The sequence below is a fragment of the Trichosurus vulpecula genome, chromosome 8 (genome assembly GCF_011100635.1).
Source record: "Trichosurus vulpecula isolate mTriVul1 chromosome 8, mTriVul1.pri, whole genome shotgun sequence".
NCBI lineage: Eukaryota > Metazoa > Chordata > Mammalia > Diprotodontia > Phalangeridae > Trichosurus > Trichosurus vulpecula.
In genome coordinates, this window is record NC_050580.1 from 119,736,540 (window position 1) to 119,756,804 (window position 20,265).

A 20,265-nucleotide genomic window follows, 5' to 3' on the forward strand; every position below is an offset into this window, starting at 1 on the left:
ATATTTCTCAGTACCACATTATACATACAACAAAAAAGCAAAACAAAACAAAAATCAGATCATGTGACAGGATACAGAGCAACAAAAATCAATGTAAAAAAACCAAACACTACACCTTTTACATGATTAAGATAGTTTTTGACAGAGGAGAACAGCAGCAAAAGATGAAAATTTAAAGAAAGATTTAATGACAATCTGTGTAATGAATGATCCAAGGCACAAAACAAATGAATAACAGTGAAAAATAATAATGAAAAATAGCAAAATTGGGGGCATGCCAATAAAGCAGTCCTCAGAGGCAAAATATATCTGAAACCATATATTAACAAAATAAAAAGAAAGCATTAATGGACTAAGTACACAAACAAAAACAACAAAGGACTAGCTCAAAGAAGGGCAGAAATCAGGGGCAACTAGGCGGTGCAGTGAGTAGAGCACCGGCCCTGGAGTCAGGAGGACCTGAGTTCAAATTCGACCTCAGACACTTGACACATGTACTAGCTGTGTGACTTTGGGCAAGTCACTTAACCCCAATTGCCCTGCCAAAAAAACAAACAAAAAAAGGGCAGAAATTACTAAGAAAATTAAAAGCTGGCTCTCTGAAAAGATTAACACAAAAATAAATAGTTACCCTGACCAAAAGGAGGAAAATCAAATTAACAAAATAAAAGATGAATAAGATGGCATCAGGGCAGATATGGAATAAAAATAATTATCATAACCTCAAAGGAATTACATACTGACAAAATTGAATATACATATGCATATGTATATTATGGGTATATGTATAGAAGAAATGAATAATTACCTACAAAAATATAAAACACTGACATTAACAAAACATGGAATGTATATCATAAGCAACCTCAGAAAATAAATCTGAACAAGTCATAAATAAAGGGACTAAGAAAAAATTCCCAGTTTAGAAGGATTTATACGTGAATTCTATCAAGTGTTCAAAAGAGCAATGAATACCTATGCTACATAAATCATTCTCAAAAATTAAGAAAGAAAATAGTACTCATAAAAAGAAACAGGGAGGAGTAAAGTAGAGAAAATATTACCACTAATGAATGTTAATGCAAAAAAATTTTTGAATAAAGCGCTAGCAAAAATACTATAGCAACAAAAAAAATTTAAAAAAAAATACTATAGCAACATCTCTAAAAAATTATTGACTATGATTAAGTTGGAGCTATACTATGGATACAATGATGGCTCAAGATCAGGAAAACTATTAACTAATAGTAATAACAAAAACAAACAAGCCCATATTATATTAAGAGTTATAGGAAAAATACAACTCTCATTTATGCTAAAAACCCTATAGAGAAGGGCCATAATTTAATATGATAAAATATATATATAAATAAAAGCCTATACTACTTGCAATGGAGAAACTAGAAGTTTTTCCAATAACCACAGGGATAAAGCTCCTTCTCTCCCTTTTTATAACAGTTTTAGAAGTACTAGCAATAACAATAAAACAAGAAATTAAAGGTATAAACATTGGCAAAGAAGAGACAAGATTACTTCTATTTGAAGACAACAAAGTTTACTTAGAAAATTCCAAAGATTAAGCAAAAAAATTGGGACAACTATTTCAAATAAGTAACAGGACACAAATCTACAAAAAAAAAATCAGCATTCTAAATGTCAATCATAATAGAGAAGTCACATTTTAAAAAACTACAAAATGCATAAAATATGTGCTAGTCAGACTACCAAGATATACTCAAGACTTAATGAGTTACAATTACAAAACATGCTTTTAAAAATGAAGAATGAAATAAATAGTTGGAGGAATATTCACTGTGATGGCTGGGCCATGACAACGGATTTAGAGCATAGCTTCTCAAACTTTTTCCATTTGCAACTCCTTTTTGTGTTTCACAGCATTCCTTGGTGCTGTGTGGGCATGGCAGATTGTGCAGTGCAAAGTGTGCATGCCATGTGTTCAGAACCAAGGCTGCAGTGAAGCTGCATGATGCAACTTGGGCAAGCGGAGCCAGAAACACCTATGATTCATTATGTGTTTGATTAATTTTGGTTGTTATGTGTTCAGAAACCTTTTAATGTTGCCAAATTTTTTGTGACCTCATAAGGTGTTGTGACTTATAGTTTAAGAAGTGCTAAAGGAACTACCCATCAAATTACAAAGGAAATACTTATCAGCATTCAAAAAAACAACCAAAAAATTCATTTGGGGAAACAAAAGTTCTAAAATCTCAGGTAAAAATCTCAAGCAAAGGGCAAATAACATTTCAACACCTCAAATGATATTACTGAACAATAGTCATTTAAAAATTGGTGCTGATTAAAAAAAACAAAAGTAGATGAATTGAACAGACTAGATAAACAAGAATCAGAAACAATCAATGAGCATGGAATAGCACGTGGTAATTCTGTTTGTTTTGTTATGACCTGTGATTTCATAAGTGTAGGAAATGCCCACTGAAAAAACTTGCTGTTAATTCATATCAGCAACTGTTCTACAGCTACGCAGAGTCTGAGTTAGCTGCGTTAGAGTTGCAAAAGAACCAGGAGTGACTTGTCCAGATTCACTAAGCCAGTATGTGTCAGATGGAACTTGAACCCAGGTCATTCTAACTCCTTAGATGAACTCTATATCCAGTACACCACATTCTCTCAGTGACTACAACACAGTAGGTGCATAACAAATGCTTGTTGAGTTGAACTGATGTCAGTATACCTACACAAAAGGATGTTAAAATGTTCAGCACGACCAGCTACACAAAAGCCTTTCCCGATTTCTCCATCTATTATCAAACTTTTCAGTTTGAAATAACTTTGTATTTACTCTTCTACATGCTATATCCCACCATTCTGCCAACAGAATGTGAAGTCCTTGACAAAAAAGCCTGTTGCACTTCCAAAGCCTAACACAGTAATCAAAGTTTGCCATTTTTTTTTATAATCATGCTATTACTGAAGTGAGAGTTAGTATGAAAAGAAGGGGTAGAGACCTGACCTCTGTCTGGATGACCTGGGTTTAAGTCCTGTCTCAGGACAAATAGCCCATCCTCTTGGTGCCCTGGAGAACTCTCTATGACTATAAGTTGACTATAAGAGCAGGTAGCAATCCATATTAGTGAGAGAAGGGAAAAAAAAGGGAAAAGAGAGAGAGGGGGAAGGGGGAGGCAGACAGAGAGACATATACAAATGAAATCTCAGGTCCAGTTTTAAAAAAACAACAAAGCTTGATATTCTATTATACTATTTTCCACAAATGATGTACTCTGATGTTCTTCATGGCATGCAGGTGAAAAGATATTGGAGTTCACTGACAATATAGTACAAGGGCTGACAAGCTCTGTCATACTGAATATGCTTCAAAATGGTTTCATTAAAATTAATCTCATTATGCAATAATGCACATACAATCTCTGAAAACCTGTATAGTATTAAATATTGTCAAAATAACTCCACAATTTCCCCAAATGCTGTACTGGTGACTTTCTTATTTTGAAATATTTATTTTTGGTTTTATAGAGCATGTTCCCTAACTTTCAATTACCAAAGCTACTGTAACATATTGGAAATTGAGGTATAGTATAGAGAATGTGGACTTAAAGCCAGGAAGTCCTTGGCTCTGACACTTACTAGCTGTGTGCACATAGGTGGGTATCACTCAGCTTCTCTAAGTTTCAGTTTCATCAGCTGTCAACTGAAAAGGCTGGATTGGTCATCTCTAAAATACCACTCAGCTAATGATCATACTTAGGTTCATAAGACTTCAGAGTTGGAAAAGCCATCTTAAGGATTATGTACTTCCTACTTTTCTAGTCTTCTTATGCATTGTTTCCTTCCATGTACTCTATGGTCCTGCCATCCTGGCTTACTTGCAGTCCCTTACATGTGACAATATATCTCTGTGCTTTTGCATTGGCTGTCATCCATGCCTGGAACACTTCACCTCTGCTTCTTGGAATGTATGGTTTCCTTTAAATTTCAGTTCAAATACCTCTATAAGAAACCTTTCCTAATCCCTCAGCTGCTAGTGGTCTCCCTGCTAAAACTAACTTTAATATATTCTGTAGAAACTACACTCCCCCCCAAACCTCCACCCCCCGCCCCACCATTAGAATGTAAGCTCCTTGAGGGCAGGGACTAGCTTGCTGTTTTCTTTGTATCCCTACTGCTTAACACAGTGACCAACAAATAGTAGATGCTTAATAAAAATTTTAAAAAGCAAGGTGCTTTTCATGATTAATCTGCTCAGATTGTGACTTTCTCAAGGTCATATAATTGCAAAGTTGCAAAGGTGGTATTTAAGCCCAGGTCTTCTAATGCCAAATCCAGGGATCTTCACATGACTGTCAACTGAGATAATACATTTAAAGGGTTGTACAAAATTTACAGTGATATGTGAATATCAATTATCATACTGTGAATCACTGTTGGGGGGGGGGGGAAGAGTAAAGTCAGGGCAGGAAGCCAAGGCATTTTAATAATATCATCAGATTTTGCAATTTAGCTTCAATAATCTTAGTTTCTTTTGATTTGTAGCATTCAACATGATTCCAAGGAGTTCCACTCAGAGGATCGAATATTTTCTCTTCCAGAAAGAGCTAACTGTCCCTTTTGCCAGATTAGCTCTGTGCCATGATCCTGGTTTCTAAGCCATCCAATAAAACCCAATACATTACTTTGTGATGTCATCATTTTAGCAACTTAACTTACATAGGATAGAAAGATACACACACACACACACACACACAACTGTACAGTAGCCCATAATATCACGTAGTTTGTATATCAACAAAGCACTAAAGCAACAATATTCTGAGAAGCATCTAGTGCAGTAGTCAATCTTGAGGTCAGGAAGCGCCCAGTTCAAGTTTCTCCATTCCCTGCTACCCTCTCCCCTCAACAACAATAAAACACAAGCATGGGCGCTCATACACACATGTGCACACTGCATGAACCTATGTAAGTTACTTTACCTCTCAATGTACCAAGTAACTCTGAAATTTTTAGCTATATAACAGTAAATGTGCTTAAGGAATTATCCTAATACTGGTTCAGGAAAGTTCAGGACCATTTTCACATGTAGGCAGAATAAGCAGCCACCTACCTGCTAGGGTTGATTTCCACCAGAATGACTCTTTCACTGGCCTACCCACAATTGATTCTATTTCTAGACTGAAAGACTTTTAGAGTTTGCCTTAAATCACAATAGGGTGAGAACCCCCACTGACAAAACTGAAATCAGGGGGTTAAGATCATAGTCTATAAAGTACAAGTCTTCATTTTAGGCAACATCAAATGATAAGAGGTGAAATGCAATGCTAGTAAAAAGTGAAAGTGGAAATTCTATTGAGGAATCATCCCTTGTTGGCAAGAATAAGTTTACTAGATTGTAAATTAATTCACAAATACATGCACAAATGTTATTAAATACTGGCTAAAAACCCTCTTCAAAGCAACGAAAGATAAAGGGACAGTTAAATGACAGGTTCATAATTGGTAAAGGGAGGGCTTTAGATGTTTCACCAAATAGGTATTTTTGGCCTTACTCATCTTTATACCCCTTATCCCTTCTGGAACCCTGTGGTTCCTGACACACAGTTTATAGTAAATAAATACTGGATGAGTAAGTGAATAGAATAATGAATTAAGATAACAAAGTATACCAGCTATATACTTGTCTGGTCTTGAGATCACAATATATATATATGTTAAACCTCAAGATTTGTGAGAAAGAAAATTTAAATATGTGGCTTCTGTTGATTACAAATTTTGAAATAAATACCCAAATTAACTACAAAGGACCTATAAAGGAAGATGCTATCTTCATCCACTGGAAGTACTGATGAATAGAAGTGTGTTAATATGGTTTCATATATATGTATGTACCTGCGTGTGTGCACACATACATACACACATTTGTGTCTAATAGTAGCCATCTCTATAGCAGGGAGAGTGGGGAAGAGAAAGAAAGGTACATGAGTACTTCATTATATGTTTAAAATGAAAAGCAAGTTGGACATAAAAGATTTGCAATTTCATATGGAAAAAAAAATCTATTTTAAAGGTGAATAAATAACCCACACTTGAAAGCCAATCAGCTGTGATGCACAGAATTAGCCAAAAGCAGTGTACTTATGTTGAATATCAAATAATAAGCAATTATGGAGCACAGTTTACCCCAACTGGATTGCAAGTTTCTTTAAAACAACCAACATCTTACATTTTTTTCTGTAATCCTCATGATGATTAACATAGTACTGAGTATACTGTAGTCCAACAATAAATGTTAGCTAGCTGACTATCTGATCTTTCCTTTCTGCTCCAATGTAATAGAAAACCAAGGCAAGCAATGTGAATGGCTATCTAAGTAATGCTTTCCTTGTATCCTCTGATGCTGAATTAGCCTGTAGAAGGAGCTAAATCAGACCAGGACATTGAAAATGAATCTAGAAATTTCTCCTCCACAGCAAAAAGATTAACTGATTTTCCCTCTTCTTCCACTTTTTCCCTCATGTTAATTTTTAATCCTTTTTTTATCCCCCTCTTCATTACCTTTTAATATCATCTATCTTTTTTCTATGCTCTGCTTAATAGCTTTCTCTTATTTTCTCATCCTCCTTCCCTTCTCTCCATTATTGAAATCAAGCATCTATTTTTCACATACCAAACCCTGTTCTCTCTGTATGATGTGTCATGAAAGATTTTTACTTTGGGAGGTATGACACAACGTTGAAAAACTGGCAAAACAACGATAGTAAATTACTTAAAGAACATTCTATAAATTCAAGAGACATACCCTGAATTATGGGAACTTTTGATAAGATTTCCTATATACATGTAGCAAGCAGCTTGTTCTGTACCCATTGTTTTCTTGGACTCTTTTGGTTGTTCTATCCATCCTCTATCCTCCCACTAACTAGGGTGGCTGGACCTAAAAAGAGTGTGTTACAATATGACCTTGATAAAGCCATATAAAGTTGGAATTGGTTCATAAAATCACACACCAAAGAAATGAAATAGGAAAAGAAAGACTTCAACATAAATCAAGAAAATGACCAATAGTGTGACCACCATGGTAAAACTAATGGTACAGGAACCAAGTCCTATATTCAGACTCCAAAATGGTCAAATCAATTTTTTTGCCCTCTTAGACCCCAGGCCATATATATTAGCTACGTCACTGAAGGGGCAGAAATATAAACTCTGTTCAGAAAGTACAGATAAGTCTCAACTACAAAGAAATAATCTGTTAGGTAGGAAGATTTGATTCAGCAAACATTTTTAAAGCACCTACTACGTCCAATTGCTTTATCCTACATTCTGGAGGGACACAGAATTATATCTAATTTGTAGAACAAAATCATTTCTCTGTACAACTTCCAAAAAAATGTATTTTAAAAGTGAATAAATAACCCACGCTTGAAAACCAATCAGCTGTGATGTACAGAATAAGCCAAAAGCTGTATACTTAGGTTGAATATCAAATAACCAGCAATTATGGAGCATAGTTTACTGCTTTATCACTATTTATAACAGATACCCCAATAACTTCCAGCTGGATCAAATCCATCCATCATAGAAAGAATTCCAGAAAAAAAAAAGAAAATGGAATGAAGTATGTGTCAGAGGAAAGAATTTTTTAATTCAATAATTGGAAGAAATTTGGGGCAGAAAGATGGATATTTAGACTACGATACAACAATTTTCTAGACAAAAATAATTAAATTTAAAATAATGGACTGGAAAAATTTTTGAGTACACTAGCAGATATGAATTTCACCTATAAATTGTTTAAAACTCATGGTAGTAATTCACAGTTATTAAAAGACAAATGATCAGGAAATAGTAATCTTCAAAAAAGGAAACATAAATTGTCAATAATTATTTTTTTAATATGATCAACCTCACTGATAAGCCAAGAGATTCAAATTTAAAACAACTTCCAGGTACCACCTCACACCCATCAAACCAGCATAAATAAGTAAAAGCAATGAAACTCACTGCGGCGGGATTGTGGAGAAACAGGTACATTCATTCATTGCTGGTGGAATTTGCAAACTTGTAGGATCTTTTTTGGAGAAGAATCTGGCAGTACGCAGTAAAAGTTACAAAAATAATCATACACCCTTTGACCCAATAATTCCATTGTTGGTAAAATACCCTGAAAGTGTTATCAAAAACAAAAACAAAAAAGAGATATCTGTTCAGACTGTCATAGCAGCATTATAAGTAATTGCAAAAAACTGGAAGCAAACTAAATATCCAACAATTAGGAAATGATTAAATAAATTATGGTCCATTAATGGGGTACTATAATGCAATTAGGACTAACAAGTATGAGGAAATAATGAAAACCAAAAAAGCAGAACTAGGGGAATGGAATATACACTAAGTTCATATGAGGAAAAGTACATGAGAACAAAAGGGTAAAGAATCCTGATGGTAAAATTGAGGAAATGATTGCAATATGACAGTTTATGCATTAAAGTTAATTTAAATACAAACAATTAAGCAATTGTGGTTGAACTCAATGTTAAATTTCTAATCAAACAGTTCATCAAAACAAGTATAAAATCATAACACTTTAAAAATAATTTAGCCCTTCAAAAACCCCATAAAGAGAAGATACTCAACCATTTCACCTTAGGTGTTCCAATCTCTTATGTTCCTAACTTTTCTCAGGCTACTGCGTTTATCTTATGACTCTGAAGTTTTGAGGCAAAAGTACCTTTCATGTCAAAACTGATTAACGGGCTCTTGATAGACACACACTCTTGTACCAAAACCACAAAAGGGCACCTAAAACTCAAGGTTCCCCTGAGGATTCCAGAATTCTTCTCAGATAATTAACACAGTATTAATCAGCCTCAAGTCATTGCTGGCATAATCTATTTAAATTTATTCCTCAAAAGCTTCATATGCAACACATGAGATTTCTTCATAATGAAGTGATCCTTCCTATACTGTCCCACTCCAGGCTTTAAGGACTTCTTTATTGTTCATTGATCAAACTTATTTATTTCTCTCCAGCAGTTCTTATTAAGAATTCAGATCATCTCCTAATGTTGACAACCACAGCAGCCTGCCAAGAGAAAACTTTTTTTTTCTTTCTCAAATTGATTTGCTTCAGGAGTAGGGTGGAGAAAAGAGGATTTAGGACAAGGGAAGATGTAAAGGAATAGAGCAATCCATCAAATATCACTTATTATAAAATAAGGACAAGCACAAAGCAATGTTATGAAACAGTATGACTACAATGGTTCCTCAAATACTTTGATTATCAAATGTAACCTAGATAAGCACTGCATTATTATTAGTCTTCTAAGGTACAGGTCATATATAAACATATGCATCAGTGTTCTAAAATCCTTTAAATCATCAGGCATTTATTTAGCTCTTATTGTGTGAAGAGAACTGTACCGGGAACTAGGAGGTAGGGACATACAAAGCAATGGAAGACCAAATTCTTACCCTTAAAAATCTGAAAATATAAAGGTACAGAACATGTATGCAGAGAAAACATTTTAAGAACATTTGTAAAAATGTGATTTTAAATTAACATTGTACGGTTCATACAAGGGAAAAAGGACAAGTAGACTGCTTACTGAAAAAATCTGGCTTATAATAAATAGGAAAGAATAAGAAGAGAGAGGGCAGGCAGGGTCAGGTAAAAGTGCTCTTGATCTGTGGATCTCTCCCTCCCCCCCCCCCCAAAAAGTAGTTTCCCTTCTCTACTCTTCCCTTTCAAATAAAATCCAATTTAGATTGGAACTGGAGAAAATACACACCTGGAAAGGTCAGGTTGTACACTCACAGTCACACCATTATCACTGACAAAACCAGGATTAGAATCCACATCAAGATCTCTTGACTCCTCATTTGCTGTTCCTTTCATCAAGTCATAAGATGTTAATGGTATAATTGAAATAAAGACTATGTTTTGGTACATTTATCAACCGTAGAGAAGTGTGTGCCAGCAACAGTAGAAGAAACAGGGTAGAAGACTTGAAAGACACAGCTACCTTCTTTCAAGCACACTGAAATATAATGCAGAGTCAAATTACCAATGATATTATTTTGCTTCATAATTTTCAAATCTCTGAGACTGCTATAACATAAAGCAACTCCACTTGCCTGAGAATTTAGGTAGGTGCTGATTCTAGGGGCCTTGGGACCAAAGACTCCTTTTTATTACCGAAGAACTGACTAGGCATATCCATTGATAACTTCATGGTATAATACTGAAAACCATAATCATACTTACTGATATCTAATAATAGCAATAAACTAATGAATGACATTAACTTTTAGTCATTAAAATTTCCATGAGGAACAAGAGAACAAGCTATTCTAAGATTACGTATCAAACACTAATCACGTTTGAATGAAATGGCTTTTTAAACAACAAACCCAAGTGTTCACAATCTAAGATATATGGATATTGATCAGCTACTCAAATAACCTTCATAAATAAAATAGTATGTCTAATCACAGATGATATGGAATTGTCCATGGAGTTCTCTTGTGACTAAAGAAAAAATTCCTCTAAAACATGTTATGCTATTGAATGAAAATCTATATAAATCAAATTTATCTCAAGTAACATTGTAGAGGCATTGTGGGATAATGGCACACAGTACAGGATTTGGAGATCAGAAGAATCGGGTTCAAATCCCACCTCAGACACTAGCTGTGTGACTTTGGACAAGTCAGCTAATCTCTGTCTCAGTTTCTTCATCTATTAAATAAAACAGCTATACCTGATGATCTGAGATCCCTTGCCATTCTAAATATATTATATTATGTTCATAGTATCATAGTACTGTTCAAGTATTAAATAGACTTGATGATGTCTGAAGTTCTTTCTCATTAATGATTCCACATTAATTCAGCGAAGATTTATTAAGTGCACACTACTTTTTAGGCTACTATGCTAAACATTCAGGGAGATACAAAGAAAAAATTTAAAAGTCCTTAATCTCAAGGAGTTTTCAAAATAGTGAATATGTAATATAGTACAAGCAGTTATGGGCTTGGAGTCAGAAGAACTATGAGAGAAGGCAGAATCCAAAGTTTAAGATTCTTGTCTCAGCAACCTCATTTATAAGACTTCAATTCCCCAGCTCCTCTAACATACCTAGGTCTATGGCAGAAAGTAGAGGACAGCCACCCCATCAAGGATTGTAAAGGGAGTAACGCTGGCCCTGCCCCAACATACAGCAAGATACCTAAAACCATCGGCAAGCATTATATGTAATGGGGATAAGCTAGATGCATTCCCAATAAGACTGAGGGTGAAACAAGGATGTCCATTATCACCCCTATTATTCAATTTGGTACTAGAAATGTTAGCTTCAGCAATAAGAGAAGAAAAAGAAATTGAAGGAACTAGAACAGACAAAGAAGAAACTAAGCTATCACTCTTTGCAGATGATGTGATGATATACTTAGAGAATCCTAGAGAATCAAGTAAAAAGCTACCTGAAATAATAAAAAACTTTAGCAAAGTTGCAGGATATAAAATAAACCCACATAAATCCTTGGCCTTCCTATATATTACTAAGAAAGCCCAACAGCAAGAGATAAAAAGAGAAATTCCATTTTAAAGTTACTATAGACACTATAAAATATTTGGGAGTCTACCTGCCAAGACAAACCCAGGGCCGATATGAACACAATTATGAAACACCTTTCACACAAATAAAGTCGGATCTAAATAAAAGGAAAAACATCAGTTGCTCATGGTTAGGCCGAGGTAACATAATAAAAATGACAATTTTACCTAAATTAACTTACTTATTCAGTGCAATATCAATCAAACTGCCAAAAAGTTATTTTACAGAGATGGATAAAATAGCAAAATTCATCTGGAAGAACAAAAGGTCCAGAATACCTAGGGAATTAATGAAAAGAAATGCTAGAGAAGGTGGCCTAGCCATACCAGATATTAAACTGTACTATAAAGCAGCAGCCATCAAAACTACTTGGTACTGGCTAAGAAACAGAGTGGTGGATCAGTGGAATAGGTTAGGTATTGAACAGTCAACAACTATAGCAATCTACTCTTTGATAAACCCAAAGAATCCAGCTTCTGGGATATAAGAATTCACTATTTCACAAAAACTGCTGGGAAAATTGGAAAATGGTATGGCAGAAACCAGGCATAGACCAATATCTTACACCATATACCCAAAATAAAGTCAAAATGTGTTCATGATTTAGGAATAAAGGCTGATACTATAAGGAGATAAAGGAATAGTTTACCTGTCAGATTTATGGGAAAGGGAAGAATTCATGACCCAACAAGAGACAGAGAGCATTACAAAATGCAGGATGGATAATTTTGACTATGTTAAATTGAAAAAGTTTTTGTATAAACAAAGCCAATGCAACCAAGATTAGAAGGAAAGCAGAAAATTGGGAAAAAAATCTCTGATAAAGGCCTCATTTCTAAAATATACAGGGAACTGAACCAAATTTATAGGAAAACAAGTCATTCCCCAATTGAGAAATGGTCAAAGGATATGAACAGGCAGTTTTCAGAGGAAGAAATTAAAGACACCTATAGTCATATGAAAAAATGCTCTAAATCACTATTGATTAGAGAAATGCAAACCAAAACAACTCTTTAGGTACCACATCTCTCCTGTCAGATTACCTAACATGATAAAACAGAAAAATGATAAATGCTGGAAAGGATGTGGGAAAATTGTAACACTGTTACATTGGTGGTGGAGTTGTGAACTGATTCAGCCATTCTGGAGAGCAATTTGGAACTATATCCAAAGGGCTATAAAAAGTGTATACCCTTTGACCCAGCAATACCACTTCTAGGGGTATATCTCAATGAGATCATAGAAGTGGGAAGGGGACTCGTTTGTACAAAAATATTCATAGCAGCTCTTTTTGTGGTGGAAAGAATGGAAATCAAAAGGATGCCCATCAATTGGGGAATGGCTAAACAAATTGTGTTATATGAATGTAATGGAATACTATTGTGCTATAAGAAATAGGGAAGATACGGTCTTCATAATAACCTGGAAAGACTTATATGAACTGATGCTCAGTGAGGGAAGCAGAACCAGGAGATCATTATACACAATTACAGACACACGGTATTTGTTAGGACTAACTTTGATAGACTTGAATCCTCTCATCAATGCAAGGTTCAAAGACAGCTCCAAAAGACTCATGATGGAAAAAAGCTATGCACATCCAGAGAAAGAATTATGGAGTCTGAATGCAGATTGAGGCAAACTATTTACTCTTTTTTTTTCCTTCTTTTTTGGTTCCATTTCTCCCTTTTTATGATTTATTCCACTGGATATAATTCTTCTTTACAACTGGACTATTATGTAAATAAGCTCAATGTGAAGGTATATGTAGAACCTACACTTGATTACATGCTATCTTGGGGGGAGGGAGGAGAAGAGGGAGGGAGAGAGTCCAAAAATTTGTGGAACTGAATGTTGTAAACTAAAAATAAAAAAACAAAAAATAAAAACCAATATGTAGCAGGAGGCAGGGGCTTAAACTTAGTCACTTGAATCAGGAATATAGGAAGAGCTAGCAATCAGTAAGTGACATCCCCAACTTGGTACCCTCAACAAGGCCTAAAAACTAAAGAGGTAGGAAGAGATCCTGGCCCTAGATTGATGTCCCAGTTCAAGACTACAATAGGATATCTTAAGCAAGTGAATAACATCATCTCACTTCTGCTAACCCACCCTGAGAATGCAAGAAAAGATAAGGAACTATGTCCAGGATTCTATGCTCTGCCAAGGATATGAATCTATACTTTTGTGAATACAACCAAAACTACTGGAGAAGACAGGACCAAAAAAAGCTGTTCTCAAATAGGTCTGCTGATTACTCTACTCAAATGGAGAGCTCACTGTGGCTGCTTGCAAGCCTCCACTCCTAACCTTGATTCTGCATTAAAGAATAGGAGTGACAGTAACTCCAGCAGTTGAAAAACACCAGAAGTATCCAAGAAACAGTATGGAGAGGGACCTTCACCAACTATTCCAAGTATAGAGAAGAAAATTACCAAAACAGAGAAAGAAATATTATGGGTTGAAAACACCCTAAAATTCCAAAATAATTTTGCAGTAATTAGAACCCCAGAAAAAATTCATCATCTATAAGAATTCTTAAGAGCATCTAGAAGAAATGAAGAGTTGAAGCAAATAATAAAAAATTAAATTAGTGATCTTAAGAAAAAGGTCAGGAGAATAAACAGCTTAAAACAGAAAATGAAAAACTTTACCCAAGTAGCAGAAATCCTGATTAAAAAAAAAAAAACAAACAACCCTGCTCTCTATCCATACAACCATGGCCTTAGTTCAGGTGCTTATCACCTCTCACCTAGATTACTCCAACAGTGTCCTAACTATTTTCCCAGCCTCCAGTCTCTCACTACCCTACTAATGCACCCTAAACAGATCTGACCATATCCCTCTCCTAACTCAACCAACTCCAGTGACTTCCTTTTGCCTTTAGGATAAAATATAATTTCCTCTGTTGCACCTTTAAAACCCATCACAATGTGGCTCCAACCCATCTTTCTAGCTTTACTGGACACTCCCTTTCATGCCTGCCTGTCCTGTTTCTCACTCATAACACTGCATCTCCTGACCATACCTTTGCACTGGCTGCCCTTTCTGCCATGACTCCACAAAACTGCTCTCTTCTTTTAAGACACAGCTCAAGTACCATCTTCTGCATCAAGATTTCACGATCCCAAAAAGTGCTAGTACCTTCCTTACCAAACTGTCTTGTATTCAACAATTTTATATGCATAAACTTTATATTCACGCTATATATATATTTTATACGTACTCATCTCTCTCGTTAGAATAAGTTCATTGTAAAGTGGAGAAAGTTTTACTCTTTGAACTTGTATCTCTAGCACAATGCACATCACATACTAGGCACTTAAGCTGGCAGTGCAGTGGATAGAGTGCTGGAACTAGAATCAAGAGGATCTGAGTTCCAATTCAGCCTCAGATACTTACTAGCTGTGTGGCCCTTAGGCAAGTCACTTATCCTCTGTTGGCCTCAGTTTCTACAACTGTGAATTGGGGATACAAATAACATCTACTTAGCAAGGTTTGTGAGAATTAAATGAGGTATTTATAAAAAGCACTTAGCATAGTACCTGGAACATAGTAGGCCCTGAATTGATGCTTATTTCTTTCTCCCCTAAATACTTGACAGATTGTTGACTGAAAATACAATTAGTAATGTATATCAATACAAATCTAAAAACTCTTATTTCAGAAATAGTAGAAAGCAAATAATTTGAATGAGTTGGTGGGTTATGCCAATGTAAAAATTATCACATTACCCAAAACAATACACAGATTCAGTACCAGGCCATAACTACCAACTAGATAAAATAATAATAAAACTTATCACAAGGAACACTAAGTTAAGCTTTGAAGAGAAATGATGACAAATATTAGGAATTACAGTAGCCTACCATTACCAGATCTCAAAATATACTAAAGAGCAGGTATTTCAAAACTAAAGCTGATCAACTGAACGATATAATAATCTAATAATCAGTAAACCCAAGGACATCAACTAGCAGGACTTCCCATTAAACAGAACTGCTAAGAAAACTGGAAAACAGAAATTGGGGTTCGCAGACATTAGGTTTAAACCATCATCTTAAGTCAATTCCACCATAAGCTTTATGTAGATGCATGACCTAAAAACAGTCAGCCTCAGATCCAAAAAGATGTAGGTTTGAGTGCTACTTCTGATACACATGAACTATGTAACCCTGAACAAATCACTTTCCCTCTCAGAGCTCTAAGAAGCTAAGAGTGTTAATTGTAGAAGATACTTACCTACATTCAAGAAGATATTGGGGTGGCGGTGTTTGGGGTAAAGGGTTGCCTATTCCAATTTAAATCAAAGGCCTAGCTCCTATTCTCCATCACAAATCACACACACACACACACACACACACACACACACACACACACACACACACCCCCTCTGAAAGAAAGTAAAAACTAGAGAATGGAAGAAAGTACTTTGCACAATTATGGCCAGAGGAGGAATGTTCAACTAAACAAGGGATAGAAATAACAAGAGAAGATAAAATGGACAATTTCTATTGAATGAAATGAAAAGCTTTTGTGTTAGCAAAATCAATGCAACTTAAATTAAAAAGCAGCAAATTAAGAAAAAATGTGCAGCAAATAGTTTTGATAATGGCCCAATAACAATATATAGGGATTTGATATAAATATATAAAAACAAGGACCATTACCCTAAAACATACTCAAAGAATATGAACAGGCAGTTTTCAATAATCAATGAAGGAATTCTCCAAATCACTAATAAGATAAATGCAAACTAAAACAATACTTGGAATTTACTTCATACACATCAAATTATCAAAAATTACAAAAGATGAAAATGGTAAATGTTACAAGTATTATGGGAAGACAGACACACTAATGCACTGCTGAAAGAACCATAAGTTGGTCCAAATGAAAACAATTTGGAATTATACTATTTAATGAGTATGAAGAGGTCACCAAATTTTACACACCCTAACCCTTTAAACCAGCAACAATACAAGAACAAAGAAACAAAGGAACCAGCAACAAAACAAGAATCTTCTACTACTAAGGCATATATTCCCAAGGTCAAAGACAGTAGAAAAGGCCCAATATTTAGAACACTACCTCTTATGGTACTAAAGAAAAAGAAAAGGAATGACTGAACAAACTAATATCTGAATATAATAGAATATTATTACACCCAAGAAATGACTAACCTGAAGAATTCAGAGAAACTTGGAACTGTCTATATGACTGATACAGAGCAAAATAAGAAGAACAATTTGTAAAACAGTGAAAAGACTTCAGCACTTTGATCAATGCTGTGAACAATACCTTCAGAAGATTTAATGGTGAAACACACCTTGTACATTTCTGCAAAGGAGTAGTGGAAATGGGTAAAAATAAGGCATTCATTTTCAGACATGGGCAATATGTTGTTAGGTTTTGCTTGACTGTGTTTATTTGGTGTAAGAGAGTTCCATGGGGGATGGGGAAATCAGAGTACTGGAAAGCAATAATTCTATTGGTGGATATAGGAAGGGGGCATATAGAATGGTTTTACTAAAGAGGAATATATAACTTATTATGATTCTCAAGTAGAGAAGTAACATAGTCAGATCTATAAATTAGGAAACATAATCTGATTGTTGCTAGTATATGTAGGCTGTTTAGTTTTGGACATACAAGTTTGAAACTCCAGGAAGAGTTCAGCATTAGATACAGATTTGGGAAAAATTTGCAAATAGATGACAGTAGAATATAGGTGCACTTTAGCAATAAGTGATGTTTAGGTAAATAAGATGACATGATTGCACAAATTTCAAAGAATCACATGTATAAGTAATTTGAATCAATAGCCACAAGGAGTATCAATCAATCAATATGTGTTTAATAAGTGCCTACTATGTGCCAGGCCCTATGCTATGCACTGGGGACAAGTAGCCTGTCCTAAAGGAGCTTATGACCTACAAAATATGCTAATGGTTTTAAATATAAGTTATGACTATTAATATTATAACATACTGGTATAGAATGTTAGGAAAGTATTCTTCAAGATGTAGTCATTTCCAAGAGAAACAGATACTGAAAGGCTATAATAGGTTAACTACCCCAAGAAGCTACTTGGCAGCTTCCTTTAATCTAATGGTAGACTATGTATTAAAAGTATTAAGCCTTAGTAAAAAGGGCCTTTTCATTGGTCAGTACGATTACCCACTCGAAGGGGCAAGCAGTATAACTTATGTTTTACAAAAGCAGTATCTCATCCACTAGCTCAGTGAGGCAGCTAGGTGATATAATGAATAAAAATGTAATGGGAATACTTCAGTTCAAATTCTGCCTCAGACATTATAACTAGCTTGTGCGACTCTGGGCATGTCACTTAATCTCTCAGCCTTAGTTTCTTCATCAGTAAAATGGAATCATTAAGAGGCTATACATCACAAAGTTGTTTGTGAGGATGAAACGAAATTATATATGTATATATGCACTTTACAAACTTAAAGCATTAGTTATTACTATTTTAGATAGACTAAGAAGATAAAGGGAAACTTGAATTTCAAAATGCTGCCCTATTTTTCAATATTCAATATTGATTGAAAACCTACTACTTACAAGACACTGGGGATAGGTGCTGTAGGGGCTACCTAGAAACATGAGAGATGGTTTCTGAACCCAAGGAATCTATTATCTAGTTTCGAAGATACAGAATATCATGCATCAGGTTCAGGGCGGGCACTAGAACCACCAATTTCTAAGTCCAAGCTGGGTAGTCAGGAAGCAAAGTCATTCTAAGGTATACATTAAGGATAAACTATTGGTCAGAGAAAATAAAAAAAGAAATAGCCAAATACAATGCTGGTAAGTCAGAAGGGCAGCAAAATGCAATTTGAGAATTTCATTTCTCTGCATTTCTCTCCACATTACAGTACAGATTTCTCCATCATGCACCAGAAACCTCTTCAACTTGGAAGATTACTTCATCCTCAGAATTCACACCTTGGAAATACCCTCCACCCATGCAGCCCCTGATTCTGACTGGATGACTCATCTCAAAACCTCCATTTAAGAAAGGTACCCAGGTCAGACATCTTTCATTTCTCACCAAGCTGCAATCTGGACTTCTCTATTATGCCCTGTGCAAGGCACCTTTTCTCCATACACTCCCTATCTTTTGAGTTTCCTCTTATGTGTTGTTTTCTTCGCGTTAGAATGCAAACTCTTTGGGGGTAGGGACTTTTTACTTTTCCTTATATTTGTATTCCCAGAGTTTAGCACAGTGCCTGGCACATAGTAAATGCTTAATAAGTGTTTGTGGATTAACTGACAGACTCCATCAGTGCCTTCAGTTCAATATGGAAGGAGGGGCTCTAGACAGGCTTGGAATTAAAATTCAAACCTATAAAAATTGACTCAAAACAAGGAGACTTCTCCTTATACTTCTGTATCTTTTCCTCATATGAAGTATATACTGTATCTATAGCAAAGAAGATATGTCATCAGCTTTACAACTTACAATCTTTTGGGCTACTGATATTTATCATGTTCTGTTTAATCTCTCTCACAGGTAAAGGTCCTTCTGTACCAACCTTGAGAATCTTACATACAAGGGAGAGATAAAGGTATTAAGAATGGGCAAGTTTAATGTGTGTGATAATGTAAGTACAGTAGAACAATGTTACCAAGTAAGCTTTTCTTGAAGTTCTGGTCAAGCTAGAGGGGAAGTTATAGTCTTTGCAATCTAAAATGAAACATATGGTGGTCATTAATCAAAGAGCCAAGCTAATCAAGAAAGTTGAGTAAAGGTCATGAAGAAGATCCCTAAAGAGAACTGATTGAGAGAAAGGGACGAGAAAGGACAGGAGGCCAAAGATCTGTTCAGATGGGGTAAAAGACCCCATATCTGTTCAAAGAGAAGAGAAATCGGTCATCTGTCTTGGGAGAAGTATATTCTAATTATAGGATGGTGGGTTTTTGGTCCTTAAGAAGAACAGAAAAAAAACTGTCCAGGGAATAAGGAGGGAAAATCTATGTTCCCAATGCAGGTCCTTAGGGCAGTTAACATATTTCTTAGAAATTCATACACATTTAGAGTCTAGTATATTCAAACTACAAACAGGGTATTGTGTTCAATATGCTTAAATCTTCTTGCTTCAGTCTCCGTGTTTCCTATGTATGAATATCAGCTGGTTCCATGTTAATATAAAGATAGACCCTAAAAATAAGCATTGTGATATACCAGGTTACATAACCCTGATTTCAATATGTCCCAAAGGAAGAGGGATTTTCTTTAGTGGTGACATTCCATAGATGCTCCAACTCCCAGATGACACTGGACTGAACCGAGCCTTGTAACACTCCCAGGCTTCCTCAACGAGCTTCACAGCCACACAAAAAAAGATTGGTACTGTGGCATAGAAGGTAGAACCAGATTTGCAGCTGGAAAAACTTGAGTTCAAGTCTCACTTCTGACAAATGCTGGCTATGGGCCCGGGGCAAGTCCTTCAGTCTCTCAGTGTCTCAGGAAATTCTAAGACTGAATTGCTGATCCAGCATTAGTGGAGAGAATTTTTGTATTGGGAATTCCTTACACTCACGAATTCAAAAGACCAGTTAGAATGAACTCCTCTTCCAAAGAAAAAAATTCTGATGATTATTTATGTCTGTGAATGATGGAAAATCACAACCT

The 20,265-nt window shown here is 35.4% G+C and overlaps 1 protein-coding gene across 2 annotated transcripts in view; it reads right to left on the bottom strand.

Annotated features, from left to right (window-relative positions):
* ABHD17C (abhydrolase domain containing 17C, depalmitoylase) overlaps positions 1-20,265 on the bottom strand; it is an 81,367-nt gene that overhangs the window by 12,567 nt on the left and 48,535 nt on the right. The window contains exon 2 of one of the 2 annotated variants that reach the window (XM_036737203.1): positions 7,996-8,079. The exons of the other annotated variant lie outside the window; for it this stretch is intronic. Coding sequence (XP_036593098.1) covers positions 7,996-8,079 — 84 coding nt within the window. The remainder of the gene's footprint in view (positions 1-7,995; positions 8,080-20,265) is intronic. 2 annotated transcript variants of the gene reach the window in all.